The sequence below is a fragment of the Sciurus carolinensis genome, chromosome 2 (genome assembly GCF_902686445.1).
Source record: "Sciurus carolinensis chromosome 2, mSciCar1.2, whole genome shotgun sequence".
Lineage (NCBI taxonomy): Eukaryota > Metazoa > Chordata > Mammalia > Rodentia > Sciuridae > Sciurus > Sciurus carolinensis.
The window spans coordinates 42,315,674-42,338,298 of record NC_062214.1 but is presented as its reverse complement, the minus strand read 5'-3'; the positions used below and the strand labels follow the sequence as shown (position 1 = coordinate 42,338,298).

The 22,625-nt window shown below is 39.2% G+C and overlaps 1 protein-coding gene across 1 annotated transcript in view; it reads right to left on the bottom strand.

Annotated features, from left to right (window-relative positions):
* Positions 1–22,625, bottom strand: part of Pcsk2 (proprotein convertase subtilisin/kexin type 2) — a 281,613-nt gene that overhangs the window by 44,524 nt on the left and 214,464 nt on the right. The window contains exon 6 of the mRNA XM_047534334.1: positions 11,471–11,547. Coding sequence (XP_047390290.1) covers positions 11,471–11,547 — 77 coding nt within the window. The remainder of the gene's footprint in view (positions 1–11,470; positions 11,548–22,625) is intronic.

Sequence of the window (22,625 nt, the reverse complement as noted above, 5' to 3'; positions counted from 1 at the left end):
TGTTTTGGGAAACTTCGACCTCCTCTCTTCCTGTTTTTTATAAATATACCAAAATTCAAACTGCATTTGGTACCTGTCATCAAACCTCCCTCTGCGTCTTCTAGCAACTGCTATTCTGCTCTCACTGACCATGAAATCAACTTTTTAAGCTTCCACAGCATGCCCCCCCTATATAAAACTTCAATGGATACTGGCTAAATTTGACTAGCTTGATAGCTGCTCAGTTCATGCTGAACAAATACTTAAACAAAATTAAAAATCAATCCCATGTCTAATTCAACTGCGCACTAATTAGCTTATTATTTAATGATCAATCTTTATAAGATCTTTCCGGGACCGGAAATGTGCATAGAGGGATGGTCAATACCTTTGCTGACATCACTGAGAAGCAGACTGACAAGGGCGGCCCCCTAGTGGGTGGAGCCCTGTGGAGTGTGTGGGTGGGCGACTGAGGCCAGAGCCAGGAGGAAGCAGAGCACCCTCACTGGGCAGCTGTGTTCAGCACTCTGCCTCACGTCCTTCAGGCCTCACAGGGCTATGAGAGGTGCTGCTCCATCCCACATAAGTCAAACCTGGGTCTTGGAGGGGTGAAGTGCTCGCCCAAGCATACAACGGAACAGGGCCTGGGCCAGGTGTGAGACCAATGCCTCATTACTGGATCCCTCCACACCTCTTTCTTAAGGCGGAAAACCTGTCCCTGCCCTCTCCTGGTTCACTCAAGCCTGCAGGACTTATGCTGTGAACTGGCTTGGACAAATTAAAGCCATTGCATAATACTCTCATTACCCCAGTTCTGGCCTTTAAGTGGGGAGATGTTTGTCATGGACTCTGCAGAAGAACATACAGGAAGACACAGTTCATTGCTAAATTAGGTAACACCAATTAATAACAAGGATACATGGAGATTCCTGTAATTGCTCACAATACCATGATTCTTCACAACCTGGGCCTTTGAGTGTTCGCCAACATCTTCCCTCTCTCTCTTCTCTTGTCTTCCCGATGGTCTCAGGCAAAGGTGCTTGCTTCCCTAAATGTCAGGAAAAGCTTCTTCCAAACCTATTTTCATGTGGTTGCTTTATTTTTATTTATTTATTTTTTTGTGATAGTGGGGATTGAACCTAGGGTCTTGCACATACTAGGCAAGCGTTCTACCACTGAGTTACATCCACAACCCTTCTTTAACTTCTTATTTTGAGACAAGATCCGTGCTAGGTTGCCCAGATTGGCCTCAAACTTGCCATCCTCCTGCCTCAGTTTCCCGAATTACAGGGATTACAAGTGTGTGCCACCATGCCTGCCTCTGGTCACTTTACTTCCTTAAGAACTTATAGTAGCTCTCTCTTGCCTCTAGAAGTAAACCTAAGCCTGTGAGAAGGGGAAGGAAAATAACTGTGGCTTGATCAGCCTGCTAATGAAGGTCAAGGGGAAGCAAATGACCAGGGTCATGGGTGTGTTGCCTTGCCCGAGTGATCCCAATCCACCACTCTCCTGGGTCTAAGTCCTTGGCAATGTGATTTTCTTTCTCCTCCCGTGAGAAGTGAAACGTATTTTTCCTGACCTTGAAAGTGAAGTGGTCTTATGGCTTGTATTGGACAAAAGAATGTGCAGAGGTGAAGAGCCAAAGTCGCAAGAGCACTGTGGCTTCTCTTTCTCTCACAGCCCTGCTTATACGACACGTGAACAAGCCTGGGCTGCCTGTCAGATGATGAAAGACACATAACTCTTCATGCTGGTCATCCCAAGCCACATCCATCCATCTTCCAGACATGTGGGTAACCCAGAGATCAGACAGTGAGCCCACCAACTGACCATGCCCACATGGGTGAGGCCAACTGAGATGAGACAAGGGAACTGAACCTTTTTAGCCAAACTTGCGTATGATTAAATGTTGCCATTTTTGCTAATCCAATTGGTGAGAAGTGATATCTTGTTTCATTTTGCGTTTTTCTCTAGCTAGCAAGGTTATCCTTTTCCCCCCACTTTCAAAAATATTTTTATTTATTTAATTAATTAGTTTAAATTAATTGATAGTATTGCATGTATTTGCTTGTACAATGTGATGTTTCAAATGCATATTCATTGTGGAATGAATGTGTTACTTTTAGTTAATTAGTGTACACAACTCACATAGAGCAATAATCAATACTTATTGTTTCAAGCTACTATATTTTGGGATGATTTGTTATGCAGCATTTTGATAGCAAGTGATAACTGATACAATGGTTAAACAAAGCTAGGGGCACAACCCATGGTGCATTGTGGGAAGGAGTTCCAAGGACTGTCATGATGATGGTATTGAGGCTTTCTTGAACAGCCTGCCTCAACTACTGAAGCGTCTAAGTGAAAACTCATGGTCCACCCCACAACCTTGAAGATCTCCTGAGAGAGAGTACAGGCACACTCCTTCCTTCCACACCACTGGCCTTTGCACTAGAGTGATTTTGTCATATTGCTTGCCTTTTCCAGCTCTAAGATGGAATTTCTATATGTAGTACATTCAAGATGTGGTACAATATGTACATCTAATGGAATACAACTCTTATTTACTGATACCAACTATGGGTTTGATGCTGTGCTAAAAGTGCTACATTTATTATCTCAGTTTATCCTTTCAATGGCCCATTATAAACTCCATTTTAAATACAAGGAAGCTGAAGTATAGAGATAATGAATCACTTCTCAATTAGAAGGCAGAATTAGAATTCAAACTCAGGTCTGCTACTTCCAAACCTCTGCTCTTACCATGACCTTTAACTATTACCTATTCGTAACTATCAGAAATGAGCAATTAAAAAGTGAGAAGGTTAATCTTATGTATCAAGTTGGCTGGACCAGAGAGAATACAGGTATTTTGAATAATGAAATATTTTAAGGATACCAACAATTTGAAGAATAACAATGAATCTCATATGGCCATTATCTGAGTACCTCAAAGCTGTCTTACTTTAGACTTTTAAAAAAGATATCATTATAGATATAATTGAAACCCTTCCTAAGGTTGCTTCCTCCTTGTTTCCTTAGAAGTGGCCCTTACAGTAAATTTTATGTTTAGAATGCTCATGCCCATTCTATGCAACACTCTTATGATCAGATATGTATTAGCATATATGTTATGACTTATTTTCAAGTTCTATATAAGTTTTCATAGTGTATGATCTATCCAAAATTGCAGTTTTGAGGTTTATTCGTGGATTTTGGTTCAACCATTTTTAGCACTATGTAGTAGTCCATTTATAAATATGTTGCCATTTATTTGTTTGTACTCCTAATGATAGGCTTTTAAGTTGTTTGAAAATTTACTTGCTATTACAAAAAATTTGAAAAGAAACATCTTTGTGTTTTATTTCTTTGTGCACCTGTGGTAGAGTTTCTTTGGGATATTTATGTAGGACTGAGCACAGGTTGTATGGATATATCCTACTTTCTGCAGGGTGGGAGTGTTTCTGAAGCTCAGTGTTCTTGTCAACACTTAATGCTCTCAAGGTTTATCATTTTTTGTCAGTCCAAATGGTATCTTATTGTTTCATTTTACATTTCCCTCATTACCAGCAAGGTAATCTTTTCAGATGTTAACTAGCTAGATTTTCTCTTCTGTCAATTGCCTGTTTATAACCTTGGCCCATTTTTTTTCTAGTGAGGCATTTGTCCTCCCCTTTGCCATTGATTTATAGTCATTCTTTGTAAATTTTTTATATTAATCCTTTTTTACATAAATTTTGTTGTACACATCTCCTATTCTGTGGTTTATCTTCAACTTTGTTTACTGTTACTTCTGTTGAACAAAGGGTTTAATTTTTTAAAAAAAATTGTTCTTTTTAGAAATATATAACAGTAAAGTGTCATATTATACATACATGGAGTATAACTTATGGTTTAATTTTAATGTAGCAGTATTTTTTGGCAGGGGTGGGTGCTGGGTATTGAACTCATGGGCACTCGACTACTGAGCCATATCCCCAGCCCTACTCTGTATTTTATTTAGAGAATGGGTCTTACTGAGTTGCTTAGTGCCTCACTTTTGCTGAGACTGGCTTTGAACTCACAAACCTCCTGCCTCAGTCTCCGGAGTGGCTAGGATTACAGGCGAGTACCACTGTACTCAAATTAATGTACCAGGTTTTATTGATCTTTTCCTTTGTGATTTAGTGTCTTGTTTAAAAAATCCCTCCTACATCAGGATCACAAAGAAATTTCCTATATTTTATTTTAAAAGGTTTATAATGCACTTAGTCTTTAATTCTCCTAGAATTTATATTTATGCTCAGCATGTGGGATAGATGCCTGTTTTCTTATTCCATAAGAATAGCTAACATCATTTACTGAATACCATTGCCCAGTCTTTGTTTTTATTGCTATCTTGGTCATGTAGTAAGCTTTCTTTTACCTGGGGTCTGTTTCTGGACATTTTATACTGTTTCTTTGATCTTTTTGTCACTCCCAATTTTAAGCCTATACTCTCACATCTGATTTCATAATGTTTTGATATCTGGAGGATGAAGCTTCCCCACCTTGCTGTTTTTCTGTTGTTTATGATCTTTCCCCACTTCTTTTTCTTCTATATCTTCATTAAATTCCTCCTTATTTCTGCTCCTCCTCTTTCTTTGTCTTTTTCTATTCTTGGTTCCGTGCTTTTGCATATCAATTTTGCATCATTTTGTCTAGTTCCATTGAAAAATGCTACTGAAACTTTAATTGAAATTGCACTGAATGAATAGATTAACTTGACATTTTTATATTGTTCTACTTTCTTCTTCATGAACTTATATGTCACTCTATAATTCAGGAATGCTTTTATGTGTTTGCTAGTTTTATAATTTTCTCGTCTTTTCTTAGATTTATAATTATTTGATCAGCTATGGGATGTATCATTGTGTTGAATAAAAGAGTTGATTGGCAGCATTCTTATGTTGTTCCAGACGTAAGAGAATGCAAGTTTTACCATTAAGAATAATGTTAGCTGTAGGTTTTTGATAAACTCTATTATCTTCAGCTCAGCAATTATTTCTCTAACTGTATTCGGGCTAGCTTTTATCCCATTTTTGGACATTTTATTTCAGAAGCTATATTTTCCAATGCAGTGAGTTATTTTTTGATATTCATGCTTTTATTCTTGCTTGGGTTTCTTTCATCATTTATTTTTCTTCTAAAATCGATGTTACATCTATGCATTTGCCATTCTGAGAAGGCAACACAGAACTTATTTTACAGTCTTTTTTAAGACTGCTCCACAAAATTGATTTCATCTGGTAAAAATTCATGTCCTGGTTTTTCATTTTGGTAGGTGTGTTTTTTCAAGTGTTTTGGAAATTTGGATTGCAGGCTAATTTTGAGGTGGAGATTTTTTTTCTCTCTCTCTCCTTTTTCTCTCTTTCCTTGGGCTCCTTTCCTAGTTATTTGTCCTATAATTGCTTTAGTTGATTCCTTAATTTTTTTTTAATCTCCCAGCCAGGAGCTTTAATGGGGTTTCAAGTCTCTGGATTCACAGATATATTGTGGAGAAGGCAGAGCTGGCCAGTTTAGCAGTGTGCAATCTGGCCAGGCTATACGAGACTGTGTGTCCTCCAGGATCCCAGGATCCATAGTCTCATTAGACAGCCAAAATCCCATGGTGGCTAGCTACAGTCTTTTCAGCTATGTTTTTGGAGATAGAAATTTCAATGTTAGATATATCAGAGTTCAAATACAGATTCCCCAGCTAGTTTGATATGAACCATGTTTGCTGGCTAATGTCTAATGAGCTGTATACGGCAAGACTTGGGGGTTTCAAGAGTCCACTAGTCAGAAGAAGTGAAAATGAATAGATAGGCAAAACAGGCTAGAATAGGTGATAGGTGAGAATGTGCAATGCCACTCCAGGGGAAAGCCTGGGTCCGTTGGCAAGTAGCCCATGTTATTCTGTAAAAGTCAGGAGTCCCCCACCCTGATCTTTCTGAGGTTAAATGTTAGACCTTTCACTTTTCCTAATCAATTGACATTGTCTCATACATACAAGGTATCTGTGGATGTAATTCCTTTCTCAATCATCAATGTGGCAATACAGGCACTAGTCTCTTGTGCCAGAAGGTTCAACCTTGTGCCAGTGCTTTATGGTTTCTGTCAAGAGCTCAGAAGAGAGAATTGTTGTCTGAGTAAGATGGGTGAGGGGATGGGCCAGCCTCTTACCTCTTTGGCATAGAGTCTCTTAGTTGGGGAATCTTTGACTTAACTCCTGTAGAAATTCCCTTTACTGAAATTCACAATTATATATGCTGTATTTTAGGGAGTGCCTTCTGTGTTGCATTTTCTGTACCAAAGTTCTTTGTGTGCCTGTCTCTAATCCCCACTAAGACCCTTTAAGGTGGAAACATTAGTTCCTTTTATAGACAGGGAAACTGATTCCATGATCCTCATCCCAGACCAAATAATTCACATGATAGTGCACTTATTGATTGTAATCTGCTGGATTTTTTTCTGTCTAGAATAAATTATATTCTACGCTTTTAAAATTATGCCAAAATGAACCCTGATGTTTTGTATAACTAAAAAGAACCAATTAAAAAAAAAAGAAAGTAATTCTTGTTACTTGAAGATTGTAAAATTCCTCTACATGGCTTGAATGATATTAACTTCCAAAGTAGAAATGATTACACCAACACACAGGTTTTGTTTTGTAATCTTTAAAAATTTCTCCATAACCCCTGAATTTGTATCATGTCTTTTATCTAAAGGGGAAATTTAAATACTGCCTATTCCTGGTAGAGAACCAGAAATAAAAATTAAAAAACCTGCAGTATTTCTCCAACAGCCCTAAATAGCTAACAAAATTAACTCTGTTGGATTTCATTGTGCTCTGGTTTGGATGTAGAGAGGGCTAGTTATGAGCAGCAACCTTTAAGCTAATAATAACTTACTAGGTAGTCTCAACGCGCACATGAAAAAAGTTAGACAAGGTCTTAGGAAACAGTTTGAATTTAATTATTAGGAGGTGATTTCAGAACCAGTTCACAAGACATCTATTCCTAAACCATTGAGTGTCATCAGGGTAAAGTATCAGTTTATATCAGTGTGAAAACAGCAAGCCAGAGAGGGCCGTTTTTCTTCCATTTTCTTCCATGCATTGAGTTCTTCCAAATGAAATATGAATTTTAATAAGGAAAAAAAGTTAATCACTGAAAATATTTCTTATTTGAAAGTTTAACTAATGTTATCAATCAAATTAACTCACATTGAGATACATGTTCTTCAGCATCCATTCATCCTTCTTCCTTCCCTCCAATTTTGGTTGCTTGAGTAATAAATGTCTTCTCCCTTCCTGAATTTATAGCATACTTTTTTGCAGCCAGGAATTGCATCTAGTCCAGAATCTCTTACTCTTTAGGGCTTAATAGATAAAGAGTGCTATGTCCCCTGATGCTTCATAAATATTGCCGATGGCAGGGATGACATTTCAGTGGTGAATGTCTGTCAAAGAAATGCTATGCAAGAGGGATTTTTATAGACAACAGCACAGTAATGGAATACAGATATGTAATGCATCACCAAACATTGACTTAAAACTGGGTAAGCCTGCAAGATTATTGACAAAATGTGGACCGCAAAACTTGTGAGTGGCAGGCAACTCCAAAATGGACGGATGTCAAGACCATTTGACATCTCAGAATGGCTGAAAAGGTAGGCCACCCATCTGTCAACTAGCCAATCAATATTTACTGAAGGCCAGCAAGAAAAAAGATGTGATGCTAGATCCTGATGCCTCACAGCAAATCAGTTATATCTGTTATGCCCAATACTGATGCTCGTTAGATGTGTAATATTTTCTACCTTTTTGGAGTTATGGTTATTATTATTATTATTGTTATTTTGTTTGGTCAAATGTCTTTTTCTGATTGCAAGCGAGGAGGAAATTATCATCCATTTGCAAATTTCTCAGTTGTATTTTAAATATGTCTCTGGAGGTCGAGGTCTGCCTGCTATTATTAAATATTTCACCACGGAATAAATATACTGGTTCTACTTAAAAAGAAACAAGTCCTGAAAAATCAAATCAAGCACAGGGCAAGACATCCTAAGGTCCACATTCCCTAAAAGAGAATTGCTTCCTGTATATTTATGAAGTTTGTTTTCATAAAGAGTTTTTGGCTTTGAGTTTTAAATATGTTCTTGAAGAAATGTAGATTTAAAGGGAAAGCAAGTTAATAAGTAAGGAAGAGGACATGATATGATGGTTTCAAGTGTCAGGGAAACCCAGGAAGGATGTGTTGCTATTCAACTTGGTTTCCCTTCCATGGGGAATTTTTTACTTGCTTGTTGGAGGCTGTTCCTTACAGTGCATTTTATTTTCTACTTTCCACAGCAGTGAGGGCCCATAATGGAGAGCTGCTTCATTTCTTGTGCAGCAATGGCTCCTTGTTCTAATTAGACTTCGAGGCAGGAAGTGTGGCTGGAACAGTCAAGAGCAACAAGCCCCTTCCTGGTCAGCATCAGTCAACCTTTCCTGGAGTTTCAGTGCATGCTGAAATGAGCATTTTTCAAGAACCTGAATTCTGCCTTACAGAGATGGAGTCCTGGCTTGGGGCCCACATCTGGTAAAGAACAGCAGAAGAACTGGTGGCGTGCGTTTGTGGCTGTGCAGTTGAGAGGCTCCTGTGTGATCTGCAGCAGATCCTGTGTTGCCAGGGCTCCGTGCTGGCCTGAGGGCTCCTTGGGCCTCTGGTAGTACCACTCCCAGAGGGCAATGGGAGAATGATTCTCATCTACACCTCCAGTTCCTCACCCAACCACAAAATCTCTCCTTTCTTGTGGCAGCCTGTCCAAATCTTCCCTGTCCCATCTTGTCCATGAACCCTTCTTAGGATGTTGCTCCTGCACCAGTCTAATTCCCAGATCCAGTCGTCCAGGCCACCTCTGGAACCTCCCAGTTTCTCCAGCTTTGTCTAGATGCTACACTCGCCCTGGGATATACTTGCCCCATATCTCTATTACTTTCATTCAAATCCTGGACCAATGGCCTCCTCACTGCTACAAAACCTGCTTCTGTGACTTATTAGTTGTTTGACCTCGCACATGTTACTTAAGCTCTCTGTGCCTCAGTTTCCAAAATGTGAATAATTTTGGTAATACTTGTTCAGAGGGTTACTATATGAATTAATGGAATTAATACATGCAAAACACTAAAAACAACACCTGAAAGATGGTTAACTGCTCAGTGTGCACTAACTCTTCTTGCCTTTTTTTTAGCCTGGTTTACATTTAACACTGTAGTGACTTGAGCACATGTTTCCTCTTCATATGACATTACAGGCTCCTTAGAAGCTTATACACCCAAACTAATAGGTTCATGAATACCAAACTCAGGACCCAGTCTAGGCACTGCCTCTTTTAGGACCTATTGCATTTTAAATTCATTTTTTTCTTTTTTCTTTTTCTTTTTGGTACTTGATTGAACCCAGGGATACACAACCACTGAGACACATTTCAGTTCTTTTTCTATTTTATTTAGAGACAGGGCCTCGTTAAGTTGCTGAGGCTGGCTTTGAATTTACAATCCTCCTGCCTCATCATCTCTTGATGGTGCCAACATTTTGGAGCCAGAGTTCTCCCAGTGGTGTGGACTTGAATTTTGACTTACCATCCTCCAGTAATCAGTTACCATAGCAGTTGTGTTTTGAGAGGCCACGAGTTGAGCAGAGTATCAACCAATCTTTGCAATAACAAGCCATGGCAGATGAGGATCTTTGAAAATGACTTGATAATTGGGAAAAACCTATTTAATGGTCAAAGTGGACACTCCGTCTGGAGTCATTGACTTCCTAGGGCACAGGGATCATGATTGCCTGAGTGACTATGACTGTGTCTTGGGTAAATGGACACATGGGGATTCTTACTGCTGACAATGATGAATTTTTATTACACAAAACACTAATTAGTTCTCTTTAGAGGTTTTAGGCCCATTTACAACTGTGTTTTCAAGAACAAGTTTGCAAATGAAAATATATTAGCGAGAAGACATTTCCTTAGCATTTAAAATTTTTTATTTTTATTTATGGTACTGGGCATTGAACCCAGGGGCCTTCTGCCACTGAGCTATATACCCCAGCTCTTTTTATTTTATTTTTCGAATTTTGAATCAGGGTCTGACTATGACCTAGACTGGCCTTGAACTGCCTCAACCTCCCAGTAGCTGGATTTAAGGACATGTACCACCATACTTAGTTCTTAGCATATTTTTAAAAAAGGACTGTTCTTACAGCATATCACACAGGAAGATTTGGTTGGGGGAGATTGTGTTTGGATTAAAAATATGGGGTTTAGGAAAAATTATTCTGTTGGTTTTATTTTTGGACCTGAATCAACCCATCAAAATTTTAGTTAGCACTTACTAGCTGCAGAGAGATAGTAATCATCATGCCGAAGACAGGCCCTTCTCATTAGAGGGTTCCAGACTGCCATTGCCAATTATATTTAACTACCAGTTTGATGATATTGATTTGGTAACTTCAGATCCCTGCGTCTGAAGGGTTTTATTTGCTAAGTGTATGCTAGGATCTAGGGTTGTGTGTGTTGCGGGAACCAGAGACACTTCATACCCAATGTTCTCAGACCTTTATCCATTCTCACTCTCCAAACACACACTTCCAAGCACAGTACCATTCTTTTTAGGCTGCAGATGAAGTTGATAGAGAGTGCATTTTGCTATTGAACATCAGCAATGGTGTTCTAAGCATATTACAAGTTTGAATTTTCTTTTTGTCTTTCTCCTTTTCTGTATTGCCAACCCCTGGAATTCCTGTGTCCTGTCTTTTCCTCTGACATTCTCAAATCAACTTGCTAACTGTAGGAACTGGTTCTAAGTCACCTGGTCCAAGGAGAATCTGCCCTGGCCACTCTCTGGACATCATGCTTCTTGCATAGAAGAGTCAAAATAATATTTTAAAAATATGGACTTAGCAACAATTTATATCATGGCTTTACTTGAACCCTTTTTTTTTAATCTTGGCTTTACTTGAACCCTTTTGTTTGAGCAGGGAAGGAGACTACATGAGCTGAGCTGTTATAAGACTATGGCAGAAATGCTTTTCAAAAGCATGCAGACACAGACTCATGGGACAGAAAGCCTTTTTTTTTTTTTTTTTAATAGTTTCAACAGATTGAGAGAAAAAAGTATTTTAAATTTTTTCTTCTTTAAAATCCCTTTGCAGTAGGTCGAGAAAAGATCTCTGGTTCCTATCTTTTCTTATCATGAGCACATTAAAGTAGCAAATTATTTCTAGTTCAATAGAACAAAATAGTCAAAAGATAATTCTTTGAGGAGCATTGTAATATTTAAAAAAAAATCCATGAATTTGGAGAATGCAACCACTAAGAAGAAAAGTTAATATGATTCAGTAAAACATTGGGATGATTTTGCTGGTGATATTCAAACCTTAAACCAAACAAAGCAAACTAAAACCCCAAAGCCTGATGTAAATGATCTTCCTAAGGCTCAGTTTACCTGTTGAACCAGTCGTCTGTGTAGCGAGGGTAAGGATAGGGGTCGTTGCTGCTGAAGTCATAACTCGCTTCCGCATTCTGAAAAACACAAGGTATCTCATTAGGTCAAGAAAGCCAGAGGCACAGCAAAGCGCAACTGCTGTGAGCACACTGTTTTATGTTTAGAATCACCACCAGAGTGCTGTGTTAATGCTCTGCACTGGATCAGCCCATGCAAAATCACACAGAGTTAAGTGCAGCCTTGGAGCCTTTCTCTTTCCCTTATGCCCTTGGCCTGGCTTCTTCATCTCACCCCTTTTCTAGTCTTCAGGGGGTTAGCAAATTTGAGCCTCAGTGTTCTCCAGACCTATCTTCTATTGAAGTCATGGTACCCCTTGTGAGTTTGCAGAATTCATCCGGAATTCAGGGCTGCTGATCAGTTTCCTTGATGCTTCTTGGACTGATGGCCAGAATGTTCTAGTTTTCATGTGACAGGTGAGAGGGGCTTTGGGAGTTTTAGAGTTTCTAAGCTCACTTCCGGCTCCCTACTTCACACTGGCCTAAGGTTTGTCTCCCTTTCCCTTATGGGTGTTTAACTCCTGCCCAAGTTCCTAACCTTGTCCACAAGTAACCTCAGTTATTCACTCAACAAATATCGTGAAGAATCCAGTATATGCCAGAAACATTGCTGGGAATGGAATACAGTGGTGGCAGCCCCGCCTTCATGAGAGCTTCAGCCTAGTTAGGGGAACAAGCATCGCCAGGCGATGAAAAAAACAAATACGAAATTGCAAACTGTGATGAGTAGCATGTATTCTTATACTCTACAGTAGAGGATGAGGAGGATAAAACTTCAGTGAGAAAGGCTTTTGTTTGTTTATGCTGGAAACTGAACCCAGGACCTCACACATGTTAGGCAAGCACTCTATCATTGAACCACGTCCCCAGTCCAAGGAGGGCGAAATTCTACACAATCCTATACTTCCATCTTTTCCGCTTAGAGTCTCTCCATACATAAATCAATTATGTACTCTCTTATGTCAGGAGTGGTGAATGGATTATGGGTCTTTGAACAGCCTAGAGATAGAGGCTGACACTTCCCTTGAGAATCTCTTGGTGCAAAGCCAAGAAAACCACCCCATAGTATGATGACACCCTGTTCAAAGGGAAATTCCGTGGTTGCCATGGAGTTTATCAGTTCCTGACCTAAGATCCAGGTGCCAGCTGCTGGGTATGGAGCATTGTGGGTGCGAGCTGTGACTGTAATTGGGCTGTTCAATTACAGACCTTGGCTCTGTTTTTTTTTTTTTTTAATTTTTAAACTTTTTTATAGACTGCATTCTGATTCACATTGTACACAAACGGGGTGCACCATGGTTGCGCACGATGTAGATTCACACCATTCATGTAATCATACATGTACACAGGGTAATGATGTCTGTCTCAGTCCACCATTTTTCACGCCCCATCCCTCTCATTTCCCTCTACCTAATCTAAAGTTCCTCCATTTTTCTCTCACCCCCACTCGCCCACCCCCATTATATATCATCATCCACTTATCAGGGAAAACATTTGACCTTTGGTTTTTTGGGATTGGCTTATTTCACTTAGCATGATATTCTCCAATTCCATCCATTTATCTGCAAATGCCATAATATTCTTCTTCTTTATGGCTGAATAATATTCCATTGTGTATATACCACAGTTTCTTTATCCATTCATCTGTTGAAGGGCATCTCGTTGGTTCCACAATCTAGCTATTATGAATTGAGCTGCTATAAACATTGATGTGACTGCTTTACTGTAGTATGCTAATTTTAAATCCTTCAGGTATAAACTGAGGACTGAGATAACTGGATCAAAAGGTAGGTCCATTCCAAGTTTTCTGAAGATTCTCCACACTGCTTTCCAGAGTTGCTGCACCAATTTGCAACTCCAGCAGCAATGTATGAGTGTGCCTTCTCCCCCACATCCACGCCAACATCTATTATTGTTTGTGTTCTTGATAATAGCCATTCTAATTGGAATAAGATGAAATCTTAGAGTTGTTTTAATTTGCATTTCTCTAATTACTAGAGATGTTGAACACTTTTTCATATATTTATTAATTGCCTGTGTGTCTTCTTCCGTTAAGCGTCTGTCCAGTTCCTTGTCCCATTTATTGATTGGGTTCTTTGTTTTAAAGTAACTTTCTCACAGTGAATCCCTTTAATGTAAAAACCTATATAATAAACATGTGCAGCCTGCTCACTGTCTTTCCTCCTTTGTCAGAGGTTGGCTGAGCTACCGGCTCTGCTTTTCTATTTTTGTGTTTGTTCATCTTTTTCCAATCCCCTCATCAACCTGCTTCGGGGGAACTGAGTGAACATCGTGTTGGTTGAGACACTCTTAAACAGTCTTTAAGTGGTTTTGTGTTTATTTTTATTTTACATTTAAGTTACTGGTTAACCTTTTATCTTTCCTTATGATGAGAAGTGACCCACTATCATTTAGTGAATAATACACTCCTTCCTCATTGCCATCTCTATTTGCCTGGGAAGGCTGATCTCTGAAAGTTCCTTTCTTCTCATCTCCTTCTCCTCCTCTTTGTTTTTGGGCTCTGCTATAAAGATTTCTTGGTTCACAGTACACATGGTCCCAGGGAACACTGAGTTGGATTTGCATTCCAGCTTTGGTACCTCCTTATTCCATGGGTTCCAGGACATTCATAAATTATCCTCCTTGAAGAGCTAAAATACTGGGCTGGGGTTGTGGCTCAGTGGTAGAGCACTTGCCTAGCATGTGTGAGGCACTGGGTTTGATCCTCAGCACCACATATAAATAAATAAATGGTCCATCAACAACTAAAAAGTATTTAAAAAAAGAGCTAAAATTCTTTAGTTTGTGACCACCTTAGTTTGTAAACCTAATGTATTAGTGGCATCATGTTCTTAAGAGGAAATTGACTAATTCCATTAATTTTTGTATTGATTTCGTGGGCCTCAAAAGGCAGCAAGTCACCAGTAGTCGTAATGATCAGAATTATAGCACAGGTCAAGCCGTCCAGAATCTGAAAATCTGAAATCTGTAATTCCCAAATTGGAAACTGTTTGAGTGCTGACAGGGCACCCCAAGTGGATAATTGCACACCTGATCCGATGTGTCTGGTTGCAGTGAAAATACAGGTGCATTAAAGATATCAAATAAAACTACCTGTAGGCTAAGTGCATAGGTGTATATGAAACATAAATGACTTTCATGGTACACTTGGGTCCCACCCCCAAAGATAGCTCCTTATATATATGCAAATCTCCCTAAATCTGAAAAAAAAAAATCCCAAGTTTAAAACACAGGAGATCCCAAGCATTTTGGATCAACCTGTATTAATTTACTTAAAGAAATGTTCGTGGGCAGAAGTCACCTTAAAATTTGACTCTGTCATTTTTCCTTGAATCGGTTTATTTATTTTTAATTTTTTAAAAATTTTGTCCAGGGGATTGTACCTCAGGGGTGCTTAACCACTGAGCCATATTATCAGTACTTTTACATTTTACATTTGAGATAGCATCCTGCTAAGTTGCTTAGGGCCTTGCTAAATTGCTGAGGCTGGCCTTGAACTTGTGATCCTTCTGCCTCAGCCTCCTGAGTCACTGGTACTACTGGCACGTGCCACCATACCTGGCTTTCCTTGAATCTTGAACACATGTATCCTTTATTCAGCATCCAGGTTTTCACCTAACCCCAGTTCTCTAGAGAAGAAGTCTCTCCACTAGCCATATGATTGGCAAGTTCCTAGTTTTTCTTTTCCTCCTCATTTAGAGCCCACATTACTTTCACTTGTGAAGTTTAATTCTGATCAGTTGTACAATCCTTGTCTTTGGGAGATCCTCTCAGATTTCACATTCCCTGCCCCCGCCTTGACTTCCTTTGAGATATTTGGATTTCAGTTCTTTCCAGGGATACTATTTTGAAAAAAATAACTTATTTGTCTTCTTTAAGTATATTCTGTTATCCTTGACCTTCCTCTCAAGTTTTCAGAAATAAGAGCATTCTTAAGTGGAGTTAGTGGGACAGGAATATCGAGAGAAGCACAATTTAATAATTTTCTTTTGGTCTTCAAAGTGAGGTTGCTACTTAAACAATAGACTTGGAAGAATCTTTGTTAAGTCTGGTTTGTTCTCCAAAGAAGAGATTAAAATTCCCTGGTTGAAGGGGGAGCTGAATAGGGGACTAGGCCTGAGTAGCCATTGTGAGGCCCTTGTAGAGAGCCAGAGAGCCACTTCTTTCTTCTGAGCTGTGTTCTTGGAGTGGGATGGGGGCAAGGTAGAACGTCCAACCTCAGAGAGGTCTAGGACTCATCCAACGGCAGGGGCATGGAATCACAGACCAGAAGAGGATCTGTGCGGCATTTCAGCTGACGGTCTAGGGTAGCCCTGCTTTGCATTCCCCTGGGCCCCAGAACAGAGCAGGGAGCCACAGAGTATTCTGTAGGAGGCTGAAACTGGTGAGGACATGACATTGAGAGCCAGTTCGCCTAGATAGTTCTGGTGGTCAGGACAACAAGGATTCAGTATTGAGGTAAGATCTGCATGAATGGATGACTGAGAGCAATAGGAATGGAGTTGCTGCACAGCCGAAGAGGACAGACGGTAGAAGGCTAGCACCAGGACCCATGTCTCCTACTCCCTCATGCTTTTAGTCCTTCAAAGTCCAAGGGCAATTCTAGAGGCAGGGAGGGTGGAGACAAAACCCTAGTGAACCAATGTCCCATTTCTATCATCAGTACAATTAAGCTGGCAAATAGAAATTAAAGTTTAGTTACAGAGAAACAGAATTTCTGTTCTTGATACTTTCTGCTGAGTGACTGGCTTTACAAGCTTTCCATTTTGGTTTATTTTTATTTTATTTAATTATCACTTGGGTGTGGGTTGAGGTCTCTTCTCATTCCTGACTCTGGAGAAGATGGCTTACCCTGAGCAGGTGTTGGGTAGGAGAGACTAGGAAATTCTGACAACAGAGCTACAAGCTGAGAACCCTTGAAACTCTACAACCATTTTGTTTATTTATCCATGTTTTTGATTGGTGCATTTTAGTTGTCTATAGTGGAGGATTTGTTGTCACATACATACACACAACATAACAATATAATTTGACTCTACTATTTTTATAAAAAGAAGAAAGACCATGTCATCTGGGGTCAAATTGGCCGCTCAACATTGAAATAGATGATGACTTAGAAACCCTAATAATTTTGTTATCTTTACAATGAATTTGATGACTAATACTTGATTCCTTGGGTGGTAGTCTACACTGAGCATTAAGAAAAGCAAACAGTTGTTCTTGTTTGGCTGTATGTTCCCTGGCTAGAAATCAAATGGTTTATAGCAAGAAAGAGCATGAGCAATTTTTTTCCAAGAGTTCTGTTTATGCTTTTATAGCCAAACTGAATCATTTATTGATTCAAATTACAATGTCTCCTATAAAATTATTTGTGTACAAGAGTAAGTTAAACTGGCCTTGAATTATACTAGACTTTTCTATCATAGCCATCAACATGGACATTTTGAGAGTAAGTAGTGTTTTGGTAAATTGAATGCTCTGGTTATCCTAGGTTAAACTAGAATCTTCTTGTTTGGACTTCTCTAACCTCTTTCTAAAACACATTACTCTATTTTCTTGCACTAGAAATCCTAACTGCTTAGTGAACATGATTTAATCTTTGATGATTCAGGATCAGGATGATTCAGAGTTATCATTAAGAATTTGAATTATCATTGTCTTATGTCACAGAGAGTGAGAAGATGGGTTGGATCCAAACTGACCTCAGGGTTTCCCTGAAAGTTATTTCTGGAAGAAACTTCTGATAATGGCTCATTTTCTCTTACAGAAGTTGAATGCAGGAGGAAAAAACTCATCTCTGGTATTTAATAGTCCTAAGACTTAATTTCTGAATATTTGAATACAGAGAAAGCAAGACTATACTCGCTCTTAGAAAATCTAATAATTATGGGTTTGGTCATTGTTTGCACTTTCCAGATAGACGGCCTACCTGCATACACACTAAGCTAAGAAAGGACAAGGGAAGTACTTATTTCCACAAAACCTCTGACTTGCTGCATCTGGAGCTGCATATGTGTGCACAGGCTGACCAATGCGGTGTTTCAGATGCTGCATCTGGTCTCACTGTGAAGCCTGGTGGTAGAAGACCTAAGTTCCTGAACCCAGTGGTAACCAGACCTACTGCTTTTACATCTGCAGAGTAGCTTCTGAGGTCCCTGAGATTTAATCTGGCTCTGAAACTGCCATCTTTATCTTGAAATCTGGAATTTATGTCTTTGGGACCAGTGAGTATCGCCTCCCCCCACTTGCTGGACTGCACAAGACATGTGTCTGCAGCTACCAGCTTATTGGAGGAGAAACAAAAGAAGCATTAAAGTCAGATAGATCTGGTTTTGGCCTTGAAAATTTTTTTATTTTTATTTTTTGGAAACCATAGATTCCTCATTTTAAAAATGCAGATGATACAACTGTTATTACTTGGGTGCTGTGAGGGTAAAATGAAAGTATGAATGGATTTAATGTGGGCATTCTCTCATCTCTTACTTTTTTTGGTGCCTTTCTCTTCCTTTTATCACTTTTAGTAAGAATCACAAAATAGAGTCCATGGGCCAAATATGACCCTCCACTTGTTTTCTGTAAATAAAGTTTTCTTGGAACACAGCCACATCCATTTGTTTACAAATTTGTCTATGGCTGCTTTTGCAACACAACAGCAGGATTAATAGTAGTGCAGAGGTCTGCAAAGTTTGAGATATTCACTATCTGGCCTACTGTTGGAAAGTGTTTGCCAATGTCTGACCCATGTCTGAGGTCACTTGTGTTCCCTGGCTGTCATCTGATAGCCTAAATTATAACATCTCATCCAGACCATGCTTCCTGAACAGTCTCATTTTGTGGGAGATACCTGTCTTGTGTCCTGTCCTCTCTTGGTGGACTGAAGCTGCTGTAAAGAATCTGATATAACTTAGTCAGACTACATTGAGAGGAGTTTGAAGCTTACCCATCTGGTATTTCATATCAATAAAAGGTGAGTTGTCAGGCAAGTTGCCACAGTCAGAAATGGGCCCAGTCCAGAGGGACATTGGTTGAGGTCATGTAGAGTATTTTTCTATGGTGAGGAAAAAGCATCACCATGGTTTTTATTACCCCACTGCCCATGATTGATTGAGGCCATTTCCTGTGGACCATGAACCCTCTAACTCTTCTGTCTTTCCACCTACCAATGTTCCATTTGTTCCCAAGGTCAGATCCCTGTCCTTGAGTAGCCCAGAGTGGCAGGTATTTGCAGTAAGCAGTCCTGCATCATTAAGAGGTAATTTCCCAGGCGAGATGAATGCATCTGTTATCTGATGCACAAGGCCTTATTCATATCTCTCTTTCTCTTCCAACCAGGGATTGAACCAAAGGCCTCATGCATGCCACACAAGTGCTGTGCTACCACTGAGCTACATCTCCAGCTCCATTTTTCATTTTTAAAAAAGTTATGCCTCATTTACACTCTGACAATACTGGACTCTTGTAATAAGCTGATACACTTAACATGGCCATCCAGGGATGTGATTGAACAGATATTTTTAGAGTCCCAAGGGACAAACTCTGTGATCTGACTACAAAATTGGGGAAGTAGTTTCTGAATGATGGATGTCACGTGCAGTTGTGATTTCTACAAGGGTGCTTGTCCAAGGGGAACAGCAGTGGGCTGCACAGGACTTATTTGGGGTGGGATTTAAAAAAAAAATAATTGGCCAGTTCAACGAGACTGTCATTTTTTTTTTTCATTTGTCTGTCTACTAGAGAGGGAAACTTTTCTAATTTGGTTGCCCGGAGGGAGGGTGCTATTTTGCAATTTACTCACTCACCTTTTTCAATTTTGCACAAATGCACTATGTATGCACCAGCATGTCTATGAGCTACAAGAAATTGGCCTTGGCAGAGAGAGTCATATACAAGCCCAGACCTTGAAGATGTTGAGCCAGGGAGATAAAATTTTTTCTGTGAAACATCAATTAATACAAGACTTAAATAATATTTCAAACAATAAGATAGGTAACTGTGATCATGAGTATAGCATGGCATGATTCATTGCCAATGCAATTCCATAGCTATCGGAATTCATAAAAAAGAAACCACATCACATTTGTCCCTTTACTCAGGATTGCTACTTTCCCTGAAGGCATTTAACCAAATAACCCAGCTAGGAGCTGTGTAACAGTATTAGCTGAAATTGCACTGTGCTCATGGACTAATGAAAGAGAAATGAGCTTCCCTAGATAGACTCTCACACTGCAACCACATTGCCCCAGAACAAAGCTCATCTGTATGGAAACTGAGCAAAAAAAATAGCCCAGTCCATTAGCGCCTAAAGAATTTTGCTATTGGACCCACTTGCATCTAATATGGTCATGCTTGAATGTTCCCAACGGTGCCTATTTTGATTTTCCTGAAATAATTCTCCCACATGCCCTGGTTTAACGATAATGTTCAGCTCACTTTTGACTGAAACCGACATTAAAGGAATTTATGTCTATATTAAGTCTGACTGTAAAACTTAATGAAATTTAACATTTCTCTAACACTTGAAAAATTAAAAAATGCATAGTTAGAAATTTGTTTGAAATCTTTCTCCTGCACACCTAAAATTTTCAGAGTAGTTAGTTGTTCCAGTGACACAGTGTTCTCTGGTTGTGGATTCCACCCCTCTCATTCTTCCTTCTTGTTCCGCAAATTCTAGCAACTTCTCTAGTTATCGGAGCACTCCCCAGATAAGAGGGATGATGTGACCTAAAAGTGCGACACACAGTGTCATCATGTCCCAAGCCATTTCCCGGGCCACTGGACTTTTCATACTTTCCAAGGTTGAGTGACTCAATCCTTTGGCCCCCATTGCCATCCACATCAGCTGATATGTAAGATGTTTTAAGCCCTAAACTTAAGAGGTGATAGTAATAATAATAATTCCAAATGGTTAATGCAGTAACCAAAATTAAGAGTGCCTTTAATTTTTTCAAAGGAATTTTGGGTCTCTTATTTTATTAGATACCTTATCAAACCCTGTGGGGTACATATTGAGGGAAGGAGTGGGCAGTCACGCTTAGCAGCAGCCAAGGCAGCCCCTTGGAGTCTTTCTGACAGTGACCTTTGCCTGTCTATGTCTTCTTGGTTTGTCTTGCTATTTTAGATAGGTGATGGAGGCTGTATTAGAGTGAGACTGATTCCTATGCATGAATTTTAAGATCTTCCCTCAAAGTGTGAATTCCTAGGGTCGACTTGACATATTGAAGAGAAACTGCCACTTCTTAAAATTAATCTCCTAGAGCTGGGTCCAAGACAGTCTTCAAAACTTGGGAGGAAAAAATTTACAGTTGTATTTTTATTACCTGCCACTTCAAATTGAACATTTCTCCTAGTTATGGCTGGAGTACCAACCACAGTATGATTAGCAGTGCCTGTGAGCCTGTCGTTAATACATATTTTCATACCACATTAGGATTGTTGCAGATATGTTGAAACGTCTTTTCAGCATACCCCTACTTGTCACTAGATTTTTGTTATTTAATGCCTTAATAAAGAAGGACATTGGTTGCCATATCACAAATGTATACTTCTAATCTTTTGACAACTGTGATTTCATACTATTACCTTTCTTGGTGCTGTGGTCTGAATGTTTGCTTCCCTTCAACATTCATATGTTGAAATCTAATCCCTAAATGTGTTGGTAATTCAGAGGTGGGGTCTTTGGTGACTAGGGTCTTGCAGGTAGAGCTCTTGTGAAGGAATTAGTGTCCTATTAAAGAGGCCCCGAGAGACTTGTTTGTTCCTTCCACCATGCAAAGACACAAAAAGGCACTGTCTATGGGGAACAGGTCCTCATTCAACACAAATGTACTGGCACCATCATCTTGGACTTCCAGCTTTCAAAACTGTGAGAAATAAATTTCTGTTGTTTATAAATTTTCCAGTCTCAGATATTTTGTTATGACAACCTAAACAGATCAAGAAACTTGATTACCCTTTGCATGTTGATTTAAGTACTTAAAATATTACTTTCAGAACAAAGGGATACAGGTACTTGTGTGCATGGTTGGCGTGCAAGTTGGTGTCATCTCTTTGAAGAGAAATTCATCCATATCTATCAAAATGTAAAAATGAACTATTTGACACAGTGGCCCCATCTCTAAGAATCTGTTTTAAAGATCTATTTCTATATGTTTGGAAGATGTATGTTTAAATATATTCATGAAAGCCGTGATTATAATAGTGAAAGACTAGAAACAACCTAAATATCCAACATTGGGGACGAGTTATCAATTATAGTGCATTCATAAGATGCGAAACTATAGCTCTGGCAAGAACGAGACATGAGGCCTGCAATAGACTCATTCCCAAGAAATCTTGTTAAATAAAAAAAGGCAGTGTACATAATGAGTACAAAATGAGATTTAATTTACCTAGAAGAGGGGGTTATATTTGATGGTAAATACATAAAATATTTCTGCAGATAAACACAGGAATCTTTTTATGGAGCTTTGCCACTAGATAGGGTTTTGGATTTTGGGGTAGAAGGAAGACATAATTTTCACCATATAAACTTTAGGTTAGTGTAAATCTTTTTGGACATGATAATAACAACAAGTAGCACATACTAAATATTTATATTGCACAAGAAACTTTTTCAGATGTTTTATGTGCATTAGCTTCTCTTTATAATGCCCTTATGCAGGTAGAACCCTTATTATCACCCTCATTCTAGGGGCAAGGAAATTGAGACACAGAGAGGTTGAATGCTTGCTCAAGGTCACATAGATAATAAAGGAAAGAGCAAAGATTTAGAAGGAGCAGTCTGGTTCCAGAGCCTCTTTCCTAACTAATGATGCAATCTTTATTTTTCAAATACTTTTTGATGTGTGCATTATCGTTGTACGTATTTGTGGGATTCCTTGTTACATATTCCTACATGCACACAATGTGACAGTATATAGCCTATATCATTCCCCAGTATTTCCTCTTTTCTCCCCTTCTTTCCTTTCCGGTGGTCCCTTCCCTCTTCTCTACTGATCTCCCTTCGGTTTTCATAAGACCAGTCCCCTTTCTTTTTCTTTTTTCTCTGGAGCTTTCACATAGGACAGAAATCATATGAC